A 23,735-nucleotide genomic window follows, 5' to 3' on the forward strand; every position below is an offset into this window, starting at 1 on the left:
GGGAATAGCACTAGTGTACGATAACAAAATATTGGTGAAATGAACGAGTTTCGAGGCAGATAATGCGTTATTTAGAGGCTGCGTTTCGGTGCCCCAGTCACTCCCACTATATGGATATACGCGGATCTAATTATCTCCTGATCGACTACAAATGACACAAACGCTACATGGGTGAGTAAATGATCATATTTTATGCCAGCAATAAGGTCCAAGTTGTAAAAAACAGTAGTTCCCCTTTAACAAGGACATTTCCCATTGAAAAACAATCCATTCACATAATCACCATCAAGATTTTCTCGTTCGACATCCAGTATGTCTACAAACATATTGTTAGCACGATGAGCCAAAGGTGAGCCAAATACGTAGAATTATTTTTTACACACAGTGATTTGGGCTCTTTTCCGTTCAAATCAATGACAAAGGCTTCGCGAAAAGCTGTAGCAAAATGAATGATTACCAACATTTAAACACGTCACGACGACAAGTCAGACAGGTCATACTTCGGACAGCACTTTCTCTACACTGGTGCAAATCCTTGAATTACACTCTTGACATAACGGTCATCATTCACATCTTTGCAACAACCTCCCCGGCCTAGAACAGAGGAAGAGATAGGATTAAAACCAAGGCAGACAAAACTGTCCTCTGAATGTTGTCAAAATCAAAGTCAGCTTCATGCAGTACATCTATTTCTTTCTATTCTGCTTTTTAAAAGTACTCAATACAAAGAGACTTTGTTCTATTACAAGGTCAGTGTCTTGCTTCCCCTGGTTTATTTAATAAATTCTAATTTAATATAGTTCAGCTGTGAGTCTGCTGTGGTCTGCTTTGCCCTTGTACAGTCTGTCATCTGACCTCCTCCTCACCTTCCTTTCTTCACTGGAATCTTTATTGACCAGGCCCTCGTCGCTGGCGGCCTGCAGACTGTCGAAGGTGCCCTGCCTCTCCCGCTCCATCCCTGGGGAGCCACTCCCTCTCCGCCGGTTCTTCCAGAGCTGCACGGCGCCCTCCACACAGGCAAACCTGGTGTCAGTGGTGCAGGCGTACATACCTATGGGCACCGCCAGCACCATGGCCAAAACTATCACCACTATATGAATCAGCTTCTCCCTCTGCTCCATCTCAGTAACGTCGCTTCCTGTTACAAACATGATGCACTGGCCTGGACGTGGCGCCTGGTTCTTGAGGGTTACGCAGATTTCATATTTAGTGGCAGGCATCAGATCAGAGACGGAGTAAGAGTGGATCCCAGGGCCGATGTAGATCATTTCTTTTTTGTTGGCGTCTGCTCGACCGAAGTGGATGGTGAACCAGGTCTCAGCGGGCCGCTCTAGGGCGGCGTACCACTCAATAGTGATCCCACGTACGGTCTGTTTGGCGATGCGGATGTCAATGTAGACATTTTCCTGGCCGGCGCCTGGTCCAGCTGGGAAGCCTGGGAGGAGCGGCGACTGGGAGCTGTCAGCAGAGCGCACCTCTAGGAGGACGCTGACAGACGAGTTTCCAATGAAGTTGACAGCAGTGCAGGTGTACACGCCACGGTCAGCGGCGTGGAGGGAAGGAATCACCAGGAGGGATTTGACGGTGTCTTCATCCACTCTTTCCAGAGTTTCTGGGGGGGGGGGATATTTGAAAGTAGCTGATGTTATTGTACAAGCCCAGACAATAGAAAGCTTAAGTTAAAAACAGTTCAGACAGTTCAACAAAATAAATGTCACCAAATTTGGATAACTTTTCCCACTCCCACAAATACAGTGTAGTCCATAAAGTTGCACATTAGACAAAAGATACAAAGTTTAGAAAAGAATAGAGGTCAATAGGTTTTCTGTTGATGAACTTAATTGACATATTTGAAGGATCTCACACTGGCTGGCTACTGTTTGGTAAAATATGTGCTTGAAACAATAATGACTAAACTACTAATGAATAAAGACCAGAATAATGCTATTTGATAGATTAGGCGAATGTTGGTATGATATGAATTTAGGGTTTCCAAGATCTGTTATTCATCAGGAGAACATCCAGATCCAGGTGGTAGCACACTAGAAAGTCTAGTCTACTACTTGTATTTTTACTTGAGTTCTTGTTCTACTCATAAATAAAGGGACAGATGACTATAAGCAACAGAAATGACACTAGTGGGAGCAGCAGCCTGGTTGCTGTAGGTTTATGATGCACTAGTTGCTTGAACCCACGGTCTGCCTCATGCCCTCCACTCCAAATGTTAAGTCTAATGACGCAGATGTTTATTCATTACACAGTGGCCCAACATTAGGTAGGCGAGCCACACACTATAATCTCTGGCACTCTTAATCAACACTGATGGTGTTGTGTAGATGTGCACATCACACTCTTACCCTGAAATCCTCTGATTATCTTCAGACCATATGTCCACCATACCGCGGGGTCGGGCCTCGCCTTGGCGAGGCAGTGAAGAGTGAGGTTGGCGCCCTGCAGCAGGCTGATGTTTGTGGACGGGGTGCTGACTACGGGCTTCACGCAGGCCTGCAGGTCTATCTCATGGAAGAACTTGCCCGACCTAAAGTCCGGCCCTGAGCAGGTCAAGTAGGAGTTCATCAGAATAATCGGGGGCGTCAGGGATCTGATGAACTCCACGAAGCCCTTCAGGCGACAGTCGCACAGCCACGCGTTGTCGTGAAGCGCCAGGACGACGTTGGGCCCGGACACGGTCGCCTCCCGCTCCTCCATGCTCTGTAGTTTTTGGTACAGGGGCCAGTTTTGGAAAACCTCCTTCGATATGACCGTAAGCCGATTGAAGGATAAGTCTAAGTAAGTCAGACCTGGCAGAAATTTTAACGCATGCTCCGGCAGGACGTCCAGTTGGTTGTGCTTCAGGTCCAGGATCTTGAGGGCCGGCGTGTCCTCGAACGCTGTCCATGGTACTGAACGCAGCTTGTTCCCTTGCAACCGGAGCTCTGTTAAGTTCCCTAAACCCTCCAGACCCTTTGAGTTTATCACTGTGATATCATTGAAGTTCAGCCACAGGTTCTCCAAGGCGGGTGTTTTTGAGAAAGCCCCTCTGGGTATTTCAGTGAAGTGAGATTTTTCTATTCGTATTTTGTTCATATCATCTGGGAGATTCTCTGGTATGGCCCCGAACGCGCTCTCCTCCATACATATGAGTGCCCTGTGATTAAAAGGAAGATTTCATGTAATAAATAAGCGATTGTGTGATATACTGCCTCGTAGATTACCACTAAAGTTCACCATCTGGATTTTATTAAGCACATTTACGCACTGCAGTTTTCATTTAATCAAATTCTGCACCGTGACACAGTTAAATGGGTTAAAAATACGCGCGCCACGGCGAAGACAAGAAACCAGGTCTTACCTTCCATGACGGTCGTCTACACAGCTGCACCCGCGTAAACATTGAGAATAAGTTTCGTGCGCCTGAATGTTAAACAAAACTATAACTAGCAGGAAACAAATTATGTCCATAGTCCGAGAAAATTCTTCAGTTTGAGGGCTACATTCGTGCTCAAGACATGTCGAGTGCGGCAGACGGGAGAAGCCTATTAAGCTTAATCCCTGACGTTCGGCACTGGAACAAGTGGCATCTAATTCTTGGGAAAGACACGCCTGACTGGACTAGGTCACTAGGTCGGATCCATCATACCTTTAAGTCCCTATCACCTTCTGGGATGCCTACTCATACTCAAATGTTGGAAAATCTAAAACTTAGTCTTGGAATTTAGTTCAATATACTTTCAGCATGTTTAGTGTTAAGTATTTTCAGAATGAAAGCAGAGGTTTGAAAAAAATAAATAAAAAAGAACCTGGTTGTGTGAAGCAGACTTATAAGAACACACAGGAGAACTTTGTATCTATAAAAGTTTATTTAGCTATGTTCAAATATCATTGGAATGAAGTGATCTACGTTTATTGGGGTAATGATGCCTCTAGGTGGCACAAAATAGGTACACAGAGAGATCTCAGTACGCGTCTCGTCGCCGGGGATATACATCATTGAACATCTCGCACCATCTCCTCATTATTTACACTGCCTCACGGTTCAGTCCGTACCTTCCGTACTTCTCTCCAGCTCCAGCCTCTCTCCATTCCCCAGAGTGTTGAACCATGCCTATGTGTATATCTTTGCTGAGAACATATGACAGATATATACAGAGGCACAGAATTAACTGTATATGTAAGTGTGCATCATCCGTTAAAGTATGTACAAATCATACACATACATATATGATATAAACAATGGAGCACATTGAGTTCCCTTTAAATCGGACAGGGTTGAAAAGGGTTCTTCGCCGGGCCGTGCAGGTGAAATGGAATATAATTTACAATGTTTACTTGTTCAGGCTTAGTGATAAAAACATTCTGTTTGAGTCTTGCTATTAACAGGTGAATGACTTCCACTTAACCAAACTTTTAAACTGATATTTCCATTATAGTGCAACGTGCAAAAGTCCTTTGATAGAAGTTGGCTCTCTGTGGCGGTGGAGTTGGTGGCATTATCCAGCGAGGAGGTACGGGTGGAGGGGAATCCCAGGGTGTGGGCGTGTGGGAGCGCGAGGGAGGGGGACTGATGTGAGGATGCTGCGGAGGGTGAGGATGCTTGTGGTGATGAGGAAACGGATGTGGGTGGAAATGGGGACGAGGGTGGTGATGGGCGTGCGTGTGGGTGTTGGGGTTTAGGCTGTGACGTGGGTGTGGGTGAGCGCGAGGGAGGTGACGGGGCGCAGGAGCCGGAGCTGGAGCATGACGTCAGCAGAAGTACTCGTTGGGCTGACCCTCTATTTTAGCTGTGGCCTCGGAGTCGAGGCTGGAGCGGGCTGACAGCAGCCTGTTGGACTCCTCTGGGTTCAGTTTGTTCAAATACTCGCCCTCGAGCCCTTTGGCCTTGGTGCCAGGCGAGAGTGTTTCAAAGGTCACGTATGAATCTTGGATGTCCTTTGATTTCTTTCCCCAGTACTTCTGAATGCGCCTCTTCAGCGCCCCACAGCATACAATGACAGTGAGCGGGACCGCAATGATACAGGCCACTGTGATCACAATGACATTAATCAGCCTCTGGGTGCCAGTGGCACTTGCTGCTTCATCAGTGGAAAATATGACACACTGCTCCTTCTTAGGGATCAGCCCCCTCACACATACACAGGCAATGTACTTGGTCCTGGGCACCAACCCATTGATGGTTACACGGTTCTGCCCCGCTCCAACATTAATCTTTCTCATGTCCCTCTCTCCAAAAACAGCATACAGCACACTAAATGCAGTTGTGTTCTTAGCTTTAGGAGCTCTCCAGTTCAGATAAATTGTATTGTCTGTGTCCCCTACCACCTTTACTGAGCGCACCACTCTGTCCGGGTCCTGCTGTAGCGATGAGGTGTTGGCCGCTAGGTTGCTTAGATTTGTCTTCTCCAGATCCAGCAGTGCATCTGGTTCGGAAGAGGTGGCAGGATCTGGGGTGGCTCTGTCAGTCAGGCTGTACCTGGCTCGTCCAGGATCTGGACCAAGACCAGGTAGAAGGCCAAGATCCAGGGCAGGCAAGGATGAAGGGGTAGAAGTTGGAACCACATATCTAGCCACCAGCTTCTCCTGGTAGGCAGCTTTGCCCATTTGGTTTGGTTTCTTGCCTTTGGCCTTCTTGTCGCCGGTGGTTTGGTTCCCCTCTAGTTTTGGTGAATTAGAGACAACGAGAGAAATGACAGCCTCTGCGTTCCCCGCGTAGTTAGAAGCCTTGCAGATGAATTTCCCTGAATCACGGTAGGACACAGCTGGGACGCTGAGTATGGACCAGGTGATTCCCTCCTTTGAGGTTTCCTGCTGAACTGTGGTGCCAGAGAGAGAAGAATGTCATTGTAAATTCAGGCAACATATGAAAAACAATCCAAATAATATTTGGCATTTATGAGATAAATCGTTTAATACATTTTCTAAGAGATGCCAAGCAAGTGATTGCACAGTGTTGCATAAGTCACTGTGGTGGCTAGAGCTGTCAGTCAGACTTACAATCCTACTAACCCCACTGGTAGCTCTGTTTAATTAACCGCAGCACTACAGAGCTGAGCAAAATCATCTTATCTCAGGCACAACAGAGTAAAAAATCCTGACACCCAAAGAGCCGCTGACTCACCTGTTCCATTAACGCCTTGTCCATCTGCCCTGCGCCATGTCAAGTCCGGGATGGGGACTCCAATGGTTCCACAGCGGAGCAGCACGTTGTTTCCAACAGCGCTCCGCACCCGTGCCACGGCTGTGTGGACACGTGGGAGCTGACAGCGCCGCAGCTCTGCATCGCTGAACAAGACCCCTGACACGCTCTCAGGAGACGAGCACCGGAGCCTCGTGTCAATGAATGCCACTGAAAGACTCGGAGACTTCTGGAACTGGACCAGGTCGTAGAGCCGACAGTCACACACCCAGGGGTTGTCATGGAGACCTGAGGGCGAGGGCACACGTGAGGCTACAGAAGGAAGATGAGTGTCCAGCTGTGAGCAGTGAAAGACCAGCCTGCAGATGGCTGGTGTGGATGTTAGGATGTTAATCCTGTAAGAGGATCAACATTTAATTCATAAACTACATCATGGCCATGAATACGGCAATGATGATGATGGTGGTGGTGGTGGTGGGACTGGTGTAGTGATCAAGGTCAGGCTTCGCTGTCATTTCACTCTCTGGCTCTAGACACCTGCCTCTACAGCTGAACCTGAAACAGCTGTATTTCAGCGTGTATTCTTACAGTTGTTCTAATTGTCAAGGGAAAAAAACACAACACATTTGTTCTGATTACAGAGTATGAATGTGGAGTATTCAATTATAAATTATAAGATATATCATTACAGCTGTGTTCTACTTTTTAACATTCATTATCTCTTGATAAACAATTTCTTAAGGCTGACCACATTATAGTTTTTCAGTGAATTATTAAAATATTACTCCATCCATATTATGATTTGTATTAACACACCTCTATTAAAACATATTATCTATTAATTCTGTGGAAATGTGGATGTTAATATTAATTTTAAAGGCTCAATATGTTACACTGAGTTCCAAAGAACATCGCTTCCTGAATCTTAATTGGACATTTTTTCCCCGCCACTTTCAGCCAAACGCATCCAAAGATGTGTTGCTTACAAAATGTTTTGTTAAGCTTCTGCTCAAGAACAAGGTTTAACGCAAAATGAATTAACTCGCTGACTTTTACGCACAGTGCGTAAAGCGCATTTTACATTGAGGACGGTTGGAAGTCACTGTCTCTTACCAAGGATCATCTTGGAGCTCTCTGGCCCTTGCGTGGGTTTTGCAGCCAGCCAGGTGGAGAGGACCTCGACCGGCAGGGTTAGCAGACTGTTGCTGGACAGATCCAGGTAGGTGAGGTTCTTGATGTAATTAGTGGCTTCAGGGGGCAGCGAGGTGAGCTGGTTGTTGTGCAAATCGAGAAGTCTGAGGCTGGGCATATCCATGAGAGACTCCCAGGGAAAGGCGGTGAGGACATTCCCATCCAGACGAAGCTCCTCCAGGTTGAACAGTCCCCGGAAACTGTCCGAGTTCAAGGTGGACAGCGTGTTGAAAGACATCCACAGGAACTCCAGACTGGAGAGGTAGTTGAAGGCTTCGCTTGGTATCCGCTGGATGGACGTCTTTTCAATCCGCAGCTTGGACGTGTCAACAGGGAACCCGACAGGCACAACAGATATCTCGGGATCATTGCAAATCACGCTCCTAAAAGATGGGCATATAAGTATTTTTGAGTTAAAAAATAAATTAAAATAAAACAACTGATAACAAATTCACAAGTCCACCATTTAATCACGTCTAAATTACATCAAATATGCATGCACTAAAAAATCCTGTGGATAATAATTCTGAAAAAAAAAAAAAAAATACTCATTCGCCAATTCATCCAAACACATAAAACGCATAGATGAAAACATTGAAAGTGCCTTTGGGAGATAATCCTGCATTAAATAAAATTGGACCGACCTGCACTCCCTGAATTATCTTTGTACACGTGTTCACCTCTGTGCAAACATCTGTCCTCATATGAGACCAAGACCTGTTCATCTTAAAAACAATGCGCCTGTGCGCACAAACCAAAAACCATGACAGTGTCTTTATATACATATAAAATCATTTCTCTCCTCCTTACCTGGCCTTTGATCCATCACTCAGATTGTGGTAAAAACAGCTGCACTGCGAAGGACAGGAGCTCACTGGGGAGAAAAGTTCACCTGTGGCCACGCAGAGCCCCAGGAGCAGCACGAGGAACATTTTGGCCCGCTTTTACGCATACGCAGCTTTGCCTACATGCGCCCAGTTTGCGCCCGCTGAAGTCAAACAGACTTTCTTTTTTTCTCTCTCTTTTACGTGAATGTCATCCGCATGGCTTTGTCCCACCGCTTCGCTGTCCCATAGTGATCAGACTGCTATGAGTCCCGAGATAAAAAGGATAGACAAGGATTAGCGAAAGGACTGGCGTTCGTTTCATTTGGATGCGTATTGCATCCCGGAATCCGATAGGCTGCGCAGAGACGTCCCTATTTATTATCACAGAAAAAAACACTTCCGAAATGGTCATAATCCACTGTGATGTTAGTTTTTTTTTTTTCTTTCTCTCAAATGTAGCATGTTCATTTTAGCTCTGTCGTGCCTGATAATCTGGAAGTGGTCAGGGCTGTTTTTTACCACAAGGTGGCCCTTATTTCATAGCCTGTGGCTCCTACCTTGGGGCCTGTGCACACAGCAGATTGTTAATTTATTTTTTCAAATTTTTAATTTTTAAACATTTTCTCCATTCCTTTCATCACATTAAATTAATGCAACTGTATATAAATGACTTATTATTCATCAACATGGAATTAAGCACTAACATAAACCATGAGAATTAAATAAAAAAGTGCAGTAGTAAGGAAATAATGTGTAATCAGTTTGAATGGAAAAGACTCGGTCTTTAGTGTTTACCTCAGTGACCCTGTTGGACACGATCCCACTCTACTAGGGAAATACTTCCAATTGTAAAGCTTTTGTTTTGAAACGTAAGTAAATAATACATGTACCATTTGGCACCTTTCCATTGTGTTTCCCCTTACATTCCGTCACGCTGGAAGTTTTGCATTATAATTGGCTGGCACTTCTAAGTGTGCCGACTCGAGCTGGAGAGATGGCGAAATACAGGTCTTTAATGTGTGTAAAGGACTTCGCAGCGAGAACCCACTTTACATCTGATCCACGTTTAACCAGTTCAAGGGTTTCAGAACAAAACTTCCAGTTCATCAGCTTTATAAACACTAGATTAAGAAGAGCGGTTTCACTTGGAAGACTTGATCATAATGTAATCGCTTTGTCTCCTGTTTTTTCATGAGTGTTTGTATATTGTAGTAATTTTCTTAAATGTTGTCCTCATTTACCTTTTGTATCGAAGCCCATTCTACTCACATGTTTCACATTACATGTGGTTTAGGAATCATGCAGATCAGTGCTGAGGCTCTGAAGGTGTTGAGCAATCATAATCCAATGTATTAAAAAATGTAAACATTCCATATTGCACACCAAGTAGTTAATCTTATTTGCAGCCAATAATGCTGTCCTTTTACTATGTAGCCCATGAACCAGAAGATTGCACCTCCTGTGAGGTTCAATGTCATTCTTAATGTGCATTACGTTTCATAACAAATAGACGAGGGAAGAAACGTTTCAGAGTTGTCAAAATGAATCTATCTTGAGTGCACAATCACTTTCAGAAGAAAACATCAAAGAATTTAGAGAGCATGCATTTAAACAAACACTGTATAAATGGTTGTGTTCTTGCCATGGTCCATTCTGAAGACGTTTAAATTAATACACAGAAGCAGATGTTTGTTTTTAGAAAGGTGTTAAGTGTCCCAAGCTTTCAGAAATAAATGATCTTGACCATTTGCATGTTCATATGATTATGAACTTTACATTTTTCACCTATATTTCACAATATGCCTGATCTTATAATCCTCTGACTCAAAGAGACCCCAGCGGCACAATGTCAGGCTTGTTTCCCCTCCAGTCCTATGGCATGAAAAGCTGCAAAAGCTGTTGCGTCTGAAACATGTGAAGACCACTGAAGGCAGGGGATGATGACAAGATTTCATGTCATTTACACACTTGTCGATGAACTAAAACCGGACTGGAAACTCAGACTTATATTTTACACCAGATGTTTTTGCCCTTGTCACGCAATAAACCCCAGACTGTACTGAGCTTCTGGTGATGCATGTTGTGCCAGCAGTTCCTCATTCATTTCAGACAGATTCAGAGTTGATTTAATCTTTTGGGGTCAGTGTGTGATTCATTGCATGGAACAACGAGAACAATCAAAAAAAGACGTTCACAAAACAACAAACAACAAATGGTTTGACATTCACTGTAACAGGGTCCGTCCATGTGGGACAAAGGATTAATAAAGGCACATAAAAACTAAATTCACATGGCTCCTCAAGTGTATTCAGGACAGTCACTTTGCGTCAATAATCACTGAATGAGCATGCTTACTCTAACAGAGTTAAGATACATCCCATAGAAAATTGTGCAGGCTTCATATGTAGGCTTGTATATGGAAATAAGAAATAAGGTGTCCTTACCGTTTGCCTGTAGATAAGAGCATACACCTATGCAACACTGTGGTATCTTGATGTGACTGTTACGCACAGCAAGAGGTAAAAAAAAAAAAAAAAAAAAAAGAAGAAGAAAAAAAATAATTGGATATTACTATTTAAGATGAATGGAAGAAATCTTATTATGTGTATTGACTTGATTGTCAGCTTTACAGACACCTGTTGTGTCTCCTTAAAGGGAGGCGCAGGGCTGAATCAAACATGTCGCCTAGTGGACAAACATCAGCAGCTGCTGCATCCTCATCGGGACACTAAAACACAAAGGCTTTGTTGTATTACTAATTGAGGGCTTTATTGTTGCGGTGGGCAAATGCGCATTAAGGGTTGCGGTTTGTGTGGTTATGTTCATTAAGACATTCCTGCGCGGATTAGGGCGACAGAGAGAGAGAGCCGCTTTACATAATAAACTGCATGCATTTCACGTGAAATGCCCCTTTAAAAGCTGGCTCCCCTCAGTCACATTGAGGCACATCGTAAACGAACGGAGTGAGAGGAGTGAAAAGTCCGTGACAGCTGCACTTTGTTGTGTTAAATCGGCTCCAGGATGGTCTCGTCGTACCCTTTACCGGAGGGCTTCTCCGAGTTCGATGTGTTTTCCCTGGGATCATGTCTGCTGGTGGAGGGTGAGTGTTTTTGTTTTGGAATTCGGCCAAATACTAGCCGGGTTGTGCCTCCTGTGTGTAGTATTAACCTATGACAGGACCTGTCGCCACCCGGTCCCTGATAGTAGCGTAAAGCCTTACTGTAGGAAGCGATCTGTAGTTTCTCTCTTTAAACTCGGAAATGGCCCTTTATAAAAGAATGTGTGCAAAGAAATGAAAGCGATTATTCAATGTAATGTGTCTTCTTTCGTCTTAAAATATCACAGTGTCGCATTAAGCTTCGCAGTGCGCACTGGTTTCCATTCATCGCCACTATCCGTCTTCACTCAGGGTTTTTTTCTCTCTCTATTTTTTTTTTGTTCCGCCACAAAGGTCTGCTGGGCTTCTTTCTAAACGCGGTGACAATCGTTTCTTTCCTCAAAGTGAGAGAGCTGAGAACTCCCAGCAATTTCCTTGTGTTCAGTTTAGCCATGGCTGATATTGGCATCTGCATGAACGCCACGGTGGCCGCTTTCTCCAGCTTTCTGAGGTGAGTGTGTGATGTAACCGCCCCTTTCATAATTAATACCAAGGTCTAAGCACGTGTATTCGGGTGAAATGTGATGGGAAAATAATGCGGCTGCTGGCGATCCTGGCCACCTGTCCTCGAGATTAATGGTATAGACGAGACGAGATGCACAATCGATACGCGGAGGAACAGCTGAGAAGGAAAAAGGCTACAGTGGAGGGAGGGAGAGGGGGATGGGGGTCAATACGCTGCGAAAGTGCATAAGCAGATGGATTTCTAAATCAGGAGATCTGTTCTTAGTGTTCAGCATTACAGTGATTAAATTCTCCACGTAGACTGATGTGTTGTTGTTGAATACATGTTAAATGTATATGCAGGTAGGAAACAATGGAAGCGTCCAGTTTTACTCGAGGAAATAGCCTGTTTTGTCACATCCTGCTAATGTGAGCTCACCCTGAGGGTTTTTTTTACACTTTTTTTTTTTTTTAACTCCTGTGTTAACACCTTCACACCCACCCCGCCTCAAGGTACTGGCCTTATGGTTCAGATGGCTGCCAGACTCACGGTTTCCAGGGTTTCATGACAGCTCTTGCCAGCATCCACTTCATCGCCGCCGTCGCCTGGGACAGATATCACCAGTACTGCACCAGTGAGTTGACACCTTTTTGAGTTCACAATCAAAAGCACTCCACATTGCCTCCCCCAGGTGCGCAGGGTCAAACATTATCTCCAGGAGGTCACCTGCACAATAAGTGATTTGTTGTCATTACATTACAAACAGGTTGTTTGTAGCACTGTTTTAAACTTGCTAACTGAGAAGTTTGAGCGTAATTAAGTTATTTCAACAATGAGAGGTCAAATCAGTCTAACTATATTTAGGCATCCTTAATAGAAGGGTAAATGGGAAGGAGGACTTGCATGTAGTTTGTACACTGGTTATTACACACCTACTTTCTATGATATAAACATCTTAAAGCACTCTTAATAATTCATATCACTGGAGGTGTTTAAAACTGCCACGACGTACCTTGTTCTCACCAGGGACAAAGCTGCAGTGGAGCAGCGCCATCACTCTGGCTGTATTCATCTGGCTCTTCTCCGCTTTCTGGTCCGCCATGCCCCTCATTGGCTGGGGAGAGTACGACTACGAGCCCCTCAGGACTTGCTGTACTCTGGACTACAGCAAGGGAGACAGGTACTGCACGCACACATGTGCTCTTCATTATGGCATAGAGATAAATATGGATAACTGTCGGACTGCCTGTCTCTCGCTAGCAGCTCTGTACTACAGCCTTGTGTGTTTTCACTTCCTTGCAGAAACTACGTGTCCTACTTGATCCCAATGTCCATATTCAACATGGCCATCCAGGTGTTTGTAGTTATGTCCTCTTACCAGTCCATTGCACAGAAATTCAAGAAGACCGGAAACAACAAGGTAAGCCCTGTGAAAAAGACAATAAACTTGGATTAGAAGAGGGTGCCTTCTGCAGGAATTTCATGTAGCGTGCATATAATTGATTGCATGCATTGTGCATAGACATTTAGAAATGTAAGTACTCAAGACATTTACAATATAACTGTTGTGCTTAATGCATCAATCCTCTCAAATCTACAGTCCACGTCATCCTGCTTTGAAGTTAACCATTGGAGGGAATCAGAGGGTTACTCCTCATCCCGCACAACTATCTCACATGGCCCCTATTTAGAGTAACAAAACAGACCATGAATGAGGAGCACGCTTGCTGTGACCTATATAGGTCATTGACACAGGGAGACAATTGGGTCCTTTAGTGGGGCATGCAGGCCGCAACATTGCATCTATGAATAGGAAGTTCAGTAGTGGAGTTTGTATCAGATGGCCCCACTTAATGTTGCATAAGCCCGTTAGTTCCAGTCATCTGAGCTGTCTGAGGACACGTTCATTACAAACACAAACTCTGCAGAGTAAAGCCACCAAGCTCTCCACCAGGGCAAAGCAATTATATAATACTCAAACACACACTGTACCATTTTAGTAAAAACAAAAAGAAGAAAACAAAGGGCTTGTACAGTATGTCTGCAATAAAGGGTGGAGGGATGAAATTGGCCTGAACATTGTTAAATCTTGTGCCTGATGTTCCTTTAACCTCAAAACATTCTCATGCCGTGCAGCCAAATTTTGCTTAGACTCGTAAAACTTTATCAAAAGTTCTGGTGGGAAAATAGGTCCGGACAGATTTTGGCAGCTGCCAAAGGAACAAACAAAAACAATGATATGATATGATATGATATGATATGATATGATATGATGAAAATATGTTAGGGGGTTAAATGTCGCCGTGAACTCTAATAACATTTACTTAGAGCCTTGGATTACAACAACATAACCATTCCTCATCTGTTTAAGCATTAATTAACCCTGATACTGTTCTTCTACGAGACTTTTTCCCATGCATGTGATACGTCTCCATGTAGAAAACCTCATGACATAACACACTTTTCTGCTTCACTCCTCGTGGTCAGCGGTTAACTAATTATTCTTGTTCCGATTCACTCTTTTCATTCCTTTCTTCACTTCTCCCTCCCGCTCTGCTTCATGTCTGTGCTTTTCTCTCTGCAGTTCAACCCCAACACTCCTCTTAAGGCCATGCTGTTCTGCTGGGGACCCTATGGCATCCTGGCTTTCTACGCTGCTGTGGAGAATGCCAACCTGGTTTCACCTAAGCTCAGGATGGTAAGGACAAGCAGTACATCCTTAAATATCTTCGAATATAATGCCACTATAACGTATGTAATGTAAGCGGGTCTCTGTTGCATGTTGAATGAAATTGTGGAATCCGAAGAACCATGGCTTTAGTGTCCCTCTTGGCGTTGTCAGAAAAAGTCATGTAGGGACCCGTGTGTAGCCAAATCAGATAAATCTGTTAAAACAAAACCCAGACTTCCCCTGTATTACATCCAGATTGTCTAACTCTACAAAGATTTAACCCATGACTATAATTTGAAGTTTTATAGAATTATATAAAAAGTGCACAAAACACATAAGGGCTTTCTACCAGTGACGTCCTTGTTTTGCTCGTCTCTGCAGATGGCTCCCATCCTGGCTAAGACTTCCCCCACCTTCAACGCATTCCTGTACGCTTTGGGAAATGAGAACTACAGAGGAGGCATTTGGCAGTTCCTCACCGGGGAAAAGATTGAAGCTCCTCAAATTGAGAATAAGTCCAAATAAACTAAGCATTCAATAATTACACACACTTCCTGTCCTGGTCGTTTCTCACAGGTACCTAGATGTTTCTGTCTGTGAGTGTCTGTGCATGACTGTGTTGTGTCTCGAGCAGTGTTAGCCATTGCCCCGTGTGTACTTCTTTCCTGGATTTTCTCCCTATTGTTTCTGCAGAATTTAAATATCACAAAACAACATTGTGAAATAACTTGTAACTTTCACGGTGCTCAAAGGTGAACACAATAAAAAATGTCCAAACAGACTGCCAAAAGGAGAACTGTACCATATAATAAATACAACAAAACGTCCGACTTGGCTACTCCTGCAAACATGTGATTCCTCAGATTTTCAAATTTAACGCAATTTATTTTATTAAGAAGAAGATGACTTTCATTTTGAGTTCATCCTAAGACAAACAGCCCTGCAAAGAACATATTTAGCTTCAAACCAAATAGCTTATATAAAACACTGGCATTTAATATTTTAAAGAACATTAGCGTTAATGTGTCAGTTGAAGCATTATATAAATAAGCCAACACACTGAGCTCTGCCAGTCATTTTTCAGTATGTCTTCAGTGCAAAATTTCCTTTGCAACCAGTAATTTGAGCAATTTCTTACTCAGAAATAGACTGCCATTACCTTCCAATTGAAGAAGGAAGGCCTTAATTAATTCAGCTTTTTGACCTTCCTTGATCAAGAAGGCATTCTTCTCTAATCATTGCCTCTGTCGATGGAACGTGAAAGTCCGTACAAGCCACTGATATCTCATCACACTCTGTAAGGCAGTGAGTGATCTCTGTATCCAGGGTAGAACTGATTAAATCCTCTAAACAAGGGGACCATTCTTCAGTACACAGCCCCCACGACAAGTTAGAGATTAGTCTGTGGCTGTAGATTAAATGAACGTGCTTTTCGCCCACAGATTGTATTTAAAAATAAGAGTCTGTGTGAAAATGAAACGTTTGCAAATTCAAATTTGCAATATTTAATGGTATATTCCTAGTTTAGATTAGACTTTAAATTTAATCAGCTATGGCCGCTAATATTCTGAATTCACTTCCGTGACAAATTTTTGTATTTGAACTTTGCATGGAGTTACACTATACAAATGCTACGTTCATGTATGATTTTCTTTTCTCACAAATCTGACCTAAGAATCAGGCCTTAAGTTCATTTTGATAACACTTTACAGTATGGGTGCATGAAGAATCAAGAATCCGTGACTTTATGTATAAAAAAGCCTTGATGCATTCATGTAAAACCTCATGAGCTCACAGGAGAATCTATGCATTTACAATGCAAACATAAAATTAATTGAAGTGGTGACCTAGTCCTTCGTCATCACTGCTAAGTAACAAATGGTTAATGGAGTCATGCTTGTGGAATCAATTAATCTATTTTTAGTTTGTCCCATGAATGGCCGGCATGACATGACCTGACAAATAAGCCCTGAAATACATTTGTTGTTACACACATCTTGTGTAAAGGCATGCATGTGACCCTGTTAATTCATGGACATATGTTATAGCTTATGAGATTTTAAATGAAGTATCACATGCTTTTTCATACATAGAGTTACATGTGAGTTCATGTACCTTTACTGTAAAGTGCTACTAACATTCCCTTTAAATGTATTGTCTAACCACAACGTTGAACAATACACAATCACATACTGGTTATTATATAATCACTATTCTTACTGTAGGTTTCAAAAACCAAGTATAGGCCAGTGTTAAGGTAGTTTTTCCAATGCAGGATATGATTTATAATAAAGAATGTTATCAACACACATGATCAGAACATTTAAGCAGGTGGAATTTCTAACAGCTCCCATTTCAGTTTTGTGTTGCACATGTGATTCATGACATAATGTGAATTACAACCTGACTCTCCCACGTGAATAGATAGTTTCAGAGCAGGTCCTTTGAAATCATTCAATATGAGTTTGTGGTAGACATTTGGACTCCTGATGTAGGATGACAATGATCCCATTCAGTACGATGTAATTATAATTACTGTAGATTATTGTGTGGTCATTGGTCCCTGTGAAATCTTGTAAACGCTGTTAAGAAGTGGAGTTTATGTCAGTTGATTTTGTGTTTATATTTTACAGAAAGCAATTCTTCACTGAGTGTTCAAACAAAAATAACAACTCAAAAGAAATTCAGCAATTCTTGGATAATTAATAAAATAATTCAACTATCTAAACTCCTTTTTGTCTTGCTCTGTTTTAACCATGGTCTAAAAGCAGAAAGACGCTCATCTCACGGTGGATAACTACCATTAGTACTGGAGGTATTGCTTCCGATTATTATTTAGTACAAAAAACATTTCAAATGACAGCTGCTGTATTACTGATCATTTGCATTTTATGCTTCTTTATACCTATTATCCAGAGAAAATGCTTCATTGTGTACTCGCATTATGTTTGATTTAGAATATGAATACACACCAATCAGGCATAACATTATGACCACCTTTCTAATATTGTGTAGGTCTCCCTTGTGCCTCCAAAACAGTTGTGACTCATCAGAGAATAGACATGGACCTTCTGAGGGTGTCCTGTGGTGTCTGGCAACAGAAAGTTGTTAGTGGGGGCCTTGGGGTCCTATAGGTTGAGGGGAGGGGCCTCTGTGGATCTGTCTTGTTCCAGTGCATCCCACAGATAGTGTGGTGTAGTTTGGATGCGTCAGTGCAATTACAGTAAAGTGTACGTTCAAGCAGGCAGCATGATGAAGAGAACACCCAAAGGCTGCCACATACAGTAGGAGCTCCCAGTTGGTGTTTCTAAGCAGATTAATTGATGACAGTCTGTCAGTGGAGCGGGCAGTTGCATAATTGTGTGCTAATGACACATGTGCAGCATCTAAACTGGCAACTTTCACATACACTCCAGCTAATTCGGTCACCTGCAGGAAAACACTAGGGCTTAGACTTTTCAGATGACGTGAAACATACTTGAAAATAAAGTTTCATTTTGCTACACAAACGAGTCCCTGAGAGGTTATTTAACTTGTAATCAACATGAAATTTCCAGCGGAACCTTGGTGACATGTACGCCAAAGACCCCGGACATTGGTGGACATATGGAGCTGTCATATGGTGGGAAGCGTCACTTTGACCCCACATCCTAAAACCGCCTCGGGCTGTTAGCAACTGCCAGTGTGGATGGATTTTCTGAGTTTCAAAGAACAACGTGGAAAAATAATTATAAAAATAAACCCAACAAGTAAAAAGAGACCATCTATTTCTAATTACCTAGAATTTGTCTAACAAAAAATTAATAAAATGCTGTATTTTCTTTGTGTCTTAGTACAGATTCATTATTCAGTTATATATAAATAGATAAAATATATTTAGGTTTGTAAAAACTGTAGAATGTTTGAGAACACAGATAAAAACTATAAAAATATCTCTGTAGGGAGTTTATTAGTAGCTAATATTAACCAGTGTCGTCACCGGTGATGACTGCAGATTAATTATTTAAAGCACACTGCTCAGAGATTTACGTCAAATACCTAGTGGATTATATTCCACTTTGAATCCAAATGTCTGGCAGGAAAGCGCAGTTAGATTTTTTTCCTTTGGCTTTCCCTCTCTTACAATCAAACATATTCAGGTACTTAGAGTTCACTGCGGATTATGTCTGGTCAACCAATAAAGTTTTCATATGGGCTTTTTGAGAGGATTACGCAGAAATATGACCACAAGTGCAGGAGAAAGGGAGAATCAAAGAGACTGAGGAGTGTTGGAGAAGTGGAAGAAAAGTGGATCAGTATTTCTTTGAGCAGTGAAGAGGAAAAAGTAAATATAATACCGGGGGCTGATGAGGATGGTGGTAACAGAGGATGATGCTGGCCCTACCCCAGAACAGGAAGCTGCCACAGCATGTGATTTGTATAGATTGCATTGTATGGATGCTCCCTGTTTAAACAAGTGAATTTTCACTCATAGATTAGGAGACTCATCTGACCTGGGCCTAGAGGGTATGAGCAACAGATGTAGACTAACTGAATAAATACTCTAGGCCATACTAGGCTATAAATAAACACACATACTCAAGCCAAACACTACAAGGGTTGAGACCATCATTTAATAGTTGGAAAATGTCTTTATCGTGATTTGTAGTTTATATATCATCATTATTATGAAACAAATTCATAAAATCTGTGCGTAACTTCACAGTTAGCTTCAGACATTTAACGGGGCTAATATCCTGATTTACATCTTATTTTATAATGTAAGCGTGCTAACTCACTAATTAGCACTAAAACCCAAAGCATATCTGAAGCACATGATCATGTTATTATGTTTTCAGATTTTTGTTAGTGCTAAAAATATCTAGTACTACTCTCTGTTGTTAAATCATATATATATTTATATTCTGAGAGATATAACGATAGATAGATATCATTATTGTTGTATCTCTTGCAAACAGATGAAACATCATTTTAAAAGGTGTAACTCAACAAGCAAAGAAACACAAACCGAAAATAACGTTGCAGCCATACCAGTTTTCCAACTGGTCTTATTTTATAACGTTTCGCTTCCGAGAACCTAATTTTGTCAAATCAGTGTCACATTTACTTGTATTTCAACACATCGGGGTGACTGACCTCAGGCCAGCCAGATGAAAAAAAACAAACAAAAAAAAAAACGAGGTGAAATGTCATCCTGCTGCCTCAGGTCGATCACACTCCCCTTTAATGATCTTGACTGTCAGATGTGAAGCCGATTATATAACCCTGAGACCCTAAGACTGTTTGCACACACCCACACACATACATGGCAACACACGCGCTCATGCTGAGCAGCCACAGGACAATCAATGGTAATGCTGAACACAGCTGCTCTCCCAATCAATTCAATGAATGTGAGAAATCACACTACTTGCGCACAGTGTGAGTTACATGACGCCAACGTATGTACGTATGACAACATTGTTCTCAAATACAACTAACAGATTCTATTTTAGCAAAACCATATTTGTTGTAAAGAAACTGTATTTTTGCAGGATTAGTGCTTCAATGTAATCTGGATTAAAGTGTGACTGTGCGTCACTGCTCTTTAGAAATCGCTGTTTTAAATCATTTAGCCACACACTCTGACCAGTGCTGGATTGACAACAGTGTGACCTCTCCACACTATTCATACTATGCAGACCCTCATACACTTAAAAAAAAACACATCTTGGGCTGCATTTAAGAAGCTAAGATCATTTTGTGACATCAAAGATGCTGCTGTCCTTTTGATGAGATGTTTTTCACCTAAAATCTTTCAGTGATTTGGTGACGTATGTGTGTTTATACATGGATGATAGTGCACGTGCTGTTCTCTTCTTCTATCAGTTGTGGAAGTCACTCGTCGGCATTAGCAGCAGATATGCTTTGATTAAATGAATGGATTTCACACATGGGGATGATGCTTTTAATCCACTCAGATACGTGGATTAAGTCATCAGTTGACTTCTCTTGTTTATCAACTGCAGCAACTGAAGGATGCATATTTAATTTACATTGCTTTCCATTTCTATCTGCATTGAATGTTCCATTAACAAAACTATTATTTGACCGATTGAAGGCGTCTCTGACTGTTTGTGTAAGGACTCCCGCAGACACACTACATACACCTTCAGCCTGAATACATGAATATTTGTTTTGTTAGTACTCGGTTATGAATCAGAAAACTGGAGATACAGAAAATTAGACCTGATTGTGGAGCTCAACGGAAAGTCCCGTGATCATCAAAGTGATTACAATTTATCCTCAGAGGAATAGGCATGTGTCTCGATATATAATGGTAATACATCTTCTGGGAAGGTGGTTGAAATCGACTTTGCCACACCTGATTCTACATTGCTGTATCCACAATTAATTTCCGTTGAAAGCATATCTCTCATGTGTGGTATGTGTTAAGCCACTGAAGGATTGCAGTCTTTATTTGAAGAAAGGATTTCCGTGGGGCTCCCATCTCTACAGACTTCAGATGGAATGCAAAGCATGTGAACTTTTTATGGTCTGGTAGTCAATTTACAACTTGCTCCTATTTTTATTAACTCCATTGATGCTTTCAAGATATCCATTTACAAAAATACGTGGCATTTTGCACTGTCAGACACACCAGGGTTAGGATTTTGTGTGGCTGCGAGAAATTAATACTTTGGCGACCTCTCAAGATTACATGGTGATCTTGAATCTTTTGAGCGAATTTAAAACCAGATCAGAGCAGAATCACTGGTAAAACATCAAAAAAATAAATAAAAAAAAGTTGATCCCCTAACACAGCCAGTCCAGTGACGAGGATAGTGCTGGCTCCACCCTCAACAACAGTCAAGAGGACACTGAAATAAAAGCAGATCAATTCCCAGAAAAAGATCTTAAGGAAAGTGTTTGTTTCTGTGTAGCTTCTCCAGTGTTACTGTGTCTATACATACGTGTGTGTGTGTGTGTGTGTGTGTGTGTAAAAATGAGATCAAGTCTCTTGGGTGAACCAGAAACCAGCGCATGGTTCCGGGCCTTCATGCCTCTACTTAAGCTCTCCAGCTACAGTATGTTCACTGAGGGAAATAAATGTGATTATCAAAGCTGTTCTCTCACTAATGTGACGTAACATTTTGTCTAAAAATAAAACGGGAGCATTTTGAGCCCCCTTTTGGTTAGATTCCTAACATTTATTAGCTGGATTTGACCCGTCTACGTCAAATAAATCTCTGGAGGGGAAAACAACAGTCTGCATTTCTCTGATTTGTTTCGTAGATTATGGAAATGACCAACGTGTTTGGTGGCTAGTATTCAACTACTGAACCCCTTTGGTCCTATTCATCCACACCGGTATGTCTGACAAGTGTATATTTTATGCATTGCACTTGTTCAAACATCTACAGGAAAGCTCAAATCATCCCGTAGCAAGAAACACTTGCATTTTAGCAGTTTTTCTACATTTGGAGTCTAATTCGTGTTTTTCTTGTGGCAAAAAGAAGCATATACACCATTTACATGTTGATGAAAGACCTATACAGGACAAACTCACTCTCGGAGTTTGAGCACAAACACTATGAAGCTATGAAATCTGCATGTATGTCTAAAAGCCAAACTATGTCTCCATATTAAAGGAATATCCTAAAACAAACTGAGGAAACCAAAGAAGGGCAGCTGCTAGAAAATAAGGAACAAGTGGCTCATGCAGTGCAAGGCTCCAATTGTCACTTATTTATTGCATCAAAATACTCGTGCTGTTTTGAGCCATTTTGGTGCAATGAGTAAGTGTAAACTGGAGCCCTACATTTGTTTAAAATACAAAACAGGCCTTTATCATTTTTACTGAAATGAAGTGATACATCAGCTATCTGTCAGTCTGCACGTCTATAAAATCTACTGCCAGTTAGACTTCACAACATACACCAGAATAGATTTCATCTGATTTAGTACGTTTCCCCCAAGAGCTTCACTGTATGATTTTATTTCCAGCTGTGAGAATTTCTTTCACTTCCTCTTAGCAGGACATTGAAGGAAAATGGTGTGCATGCTCATAAATCAACCAAATGTAGCCTGCATCCTGTCCAGAAGAGACAACATTGACTATAACAAAACTATATTTCACTATGATTTGCTGTTAAGCGCTACTCATGGCATTGAGAAGGCCACCGATAGAAATATATCAACAAATAATTTTCAGTTAAATATGAAGCTAAACAGGCTGACCTTTTTTCATCATGTCTTCTTCTCAGTTTCCCTCATAATCAGCCTTTGTTGTGCCTGTACTCAGCCTGGGATTGAATCATTTGGTGAACAACTTGGGCAGAAAAGAAGCCTTTCTTAAAGAGTACTGGAAGTTAAATATGGGCGAGCACTATTATACAGTATAAAAAGTAGGAAATACATTTGGAAAACCTGAGAGCAGTCATTTAATATCTAGTCACTGAAAATCTATTGGGATATGAGGACATCTACTGGCTAAACAAGGACACGCTTCAAGAAACAGCAAAACAGCAGGGAACTGTTTTAACTGATTGACATGGCTGAAGGTGCACTTGTCAGCACATAAATATTTGCTTTTAGTAGAAAAATAATAATTTCAGTCACACCAAGGATAAATCTCTAAACCTTGATTAGATTCATGAATACCAGCCACCATAAAATCACAATGTAGGGCAACAAATCAGCAGATTTCACTCTACAATCAGACAGTTCAAATAAATAAATTTAGGGAATCGGGGAGAGTTCCCATCTAAGCTCTCAGTGATTCCTTCACCAGTTCATTCTTCATCCACTAGATGTCAATACTTTTCTGTCTCATGCTTCAGTGCAAACCACATCCGTGGCCGAAGCAGGGACGCAGTTGAGGATTTGACCCGTCTAAGTCAAATAAATCTCTGGAGGGGAAAACAACAGTCTGTATTTCTCTGATTTGTTTCGTAGATTATGGAAATGACCAGCGTGTTTGGTGACTAGTATTCAACTACTGAACCCCTTTGGTCCTATTCATCCACACCGGTATGTCTGACAAGTGTATATTTTATGCATTGCACTTGTTAAAACATCTGGCTGAAGACGCATTTGTCAGCACATAAATATTCGCTTTTAGTAGAAAAATAATAACTTCACTCACACCAAGGCTAAATCTCTAAACCTTGATTAGATTCATGAATACCAGCCACCATAAAATCACAATGTAGGGCTACAAATCAGCAGATTTCACTCTACAATCAGACAGTTCAAATAAATAAATTTAGGGAATCGGGGAGAGTTCCCATCTCAGCTTTCAGTGATTCCTTCACCAGTTCATTCTTCAT

The 23,735-nt window shown here is 41.9% G+C and overlaps 3 protein-coding genes across 3 annotated transcripts; 1 reads left to right on the plus strand and 2 right to left on the minus strand.

The window, feature by feature from the left end:
- Nucleotides 1-791: 791 nt before the first annotated feature.
- On the minus strand, nucleotides 792-3,462 carry lrit2 (leucine-rich repeat, immunoglobulin-like and transmembrane domains 2; the record flags this gene model as incomplete). Its single annotated transcript, XM_084561478.1, has 3 exons — nucleotides 792-1,612; nucleotides 2,358-3,148; nucleotides 3,353-3,462. 3 exons carry the CDS (start codon nucleotides 3,460-3,462, stop codon nucleotides 792-794), a joined length of 1,722 nt encoding a protein of 573 aa, XP_084417604.1.
- A 1,281-nt stretch (nucleotides 3,463-4,743) lies between these two features.
- lrit1a (leucine-rich repeat, immunoglobulin-like and transmembrane domains 1a) lies at nucleotides 4,744-8,256 on the minus strand (the record flags this gene model as incomplete). The annotated part of the gene is made up of 4 exons (XM_084562374.1): nucleotides 4,744-5,810; nucleotides 6,116-6,421; nucleotides 7,247-7,707; nucleotides 8,135-8,256. The coding sequence occupies 4 exons, from the start codon at nucleotides 8,254-8,256 to the stop codon at nucleotides 4,744-4,746; spliced, it is 1,956 nt and encodes a 651-aa protein (XP_084418500.1).
- A 2,828-nt stretch (nucleotides 8,257-11,084) lies between these two features.
- rgra (retinal G protein coupled receptor a) lies at nucleotides 11,085-15,400 on the plus strand. Its single transcript, XM_084562388.1, has 7 exons — nucleotides 11,085-11,251; nucleotides 11,603-11,759; nucleotides 12,266-12,387; nucleotides 12,780-12,933; nucleotides 13,056-13,173; nucleotides 14,338-14,451; nucleotides 14,806-15,400. The coding sequence occupies exons 1-7, from the start codon at nucleotides 11,173-11,175 to the stop codon at nucleotides 14,947-14,949; spliced, it is 888 nt and encodes a 295-aa protein (XP_084418514.1). The 5' UTR covers nucleotides 11,085-11,172; the 3' UTR covers nucleotides 14,950-15,400.
- Nucleotides 15,401-23,735: the final 8,335 nt, after the last annotated feature.

The sequence above is a fragment of the Chelon labrosus genome (assembly GCF_963514085.1).
Source record: "Chelon labrosus genome assembly, chromosome: 15".
NCBI classification, from domain to species: Eukaryota; Metazoa; Chordata; class Actinopteri; order Mugiliformes; family Mugilidae; genus Chelon; species Chelon labrosus.

What these genes read in the sequence shown, in the direction of transcription:
- rgra (XM_084562388.1), top strand. Translation starts at nt 11,173, where the DNA reads ATGGTCTCGTCGTACCCTTTACCGGAGGGCTTCTCCGAGTTCGATGTG. An exon ending in ATATCACCAGTACTGCACCA is followed by an intron (nt 12,388 to 12,779) that starts GTGAGTTGACAC and finishes TGTTCTCACCAG; the next exon opens with GGACAAAGCTGCAGTGGAGC. An exon ending in GACTACAGCAAGGGAGACAG is followed by an intron (nt 12,934 to 13,055) that starts GTACTGCACGCA and finishes ACTTCCTTGCAG; the next exon opens with AAACTACGTGTCCTACTTGA.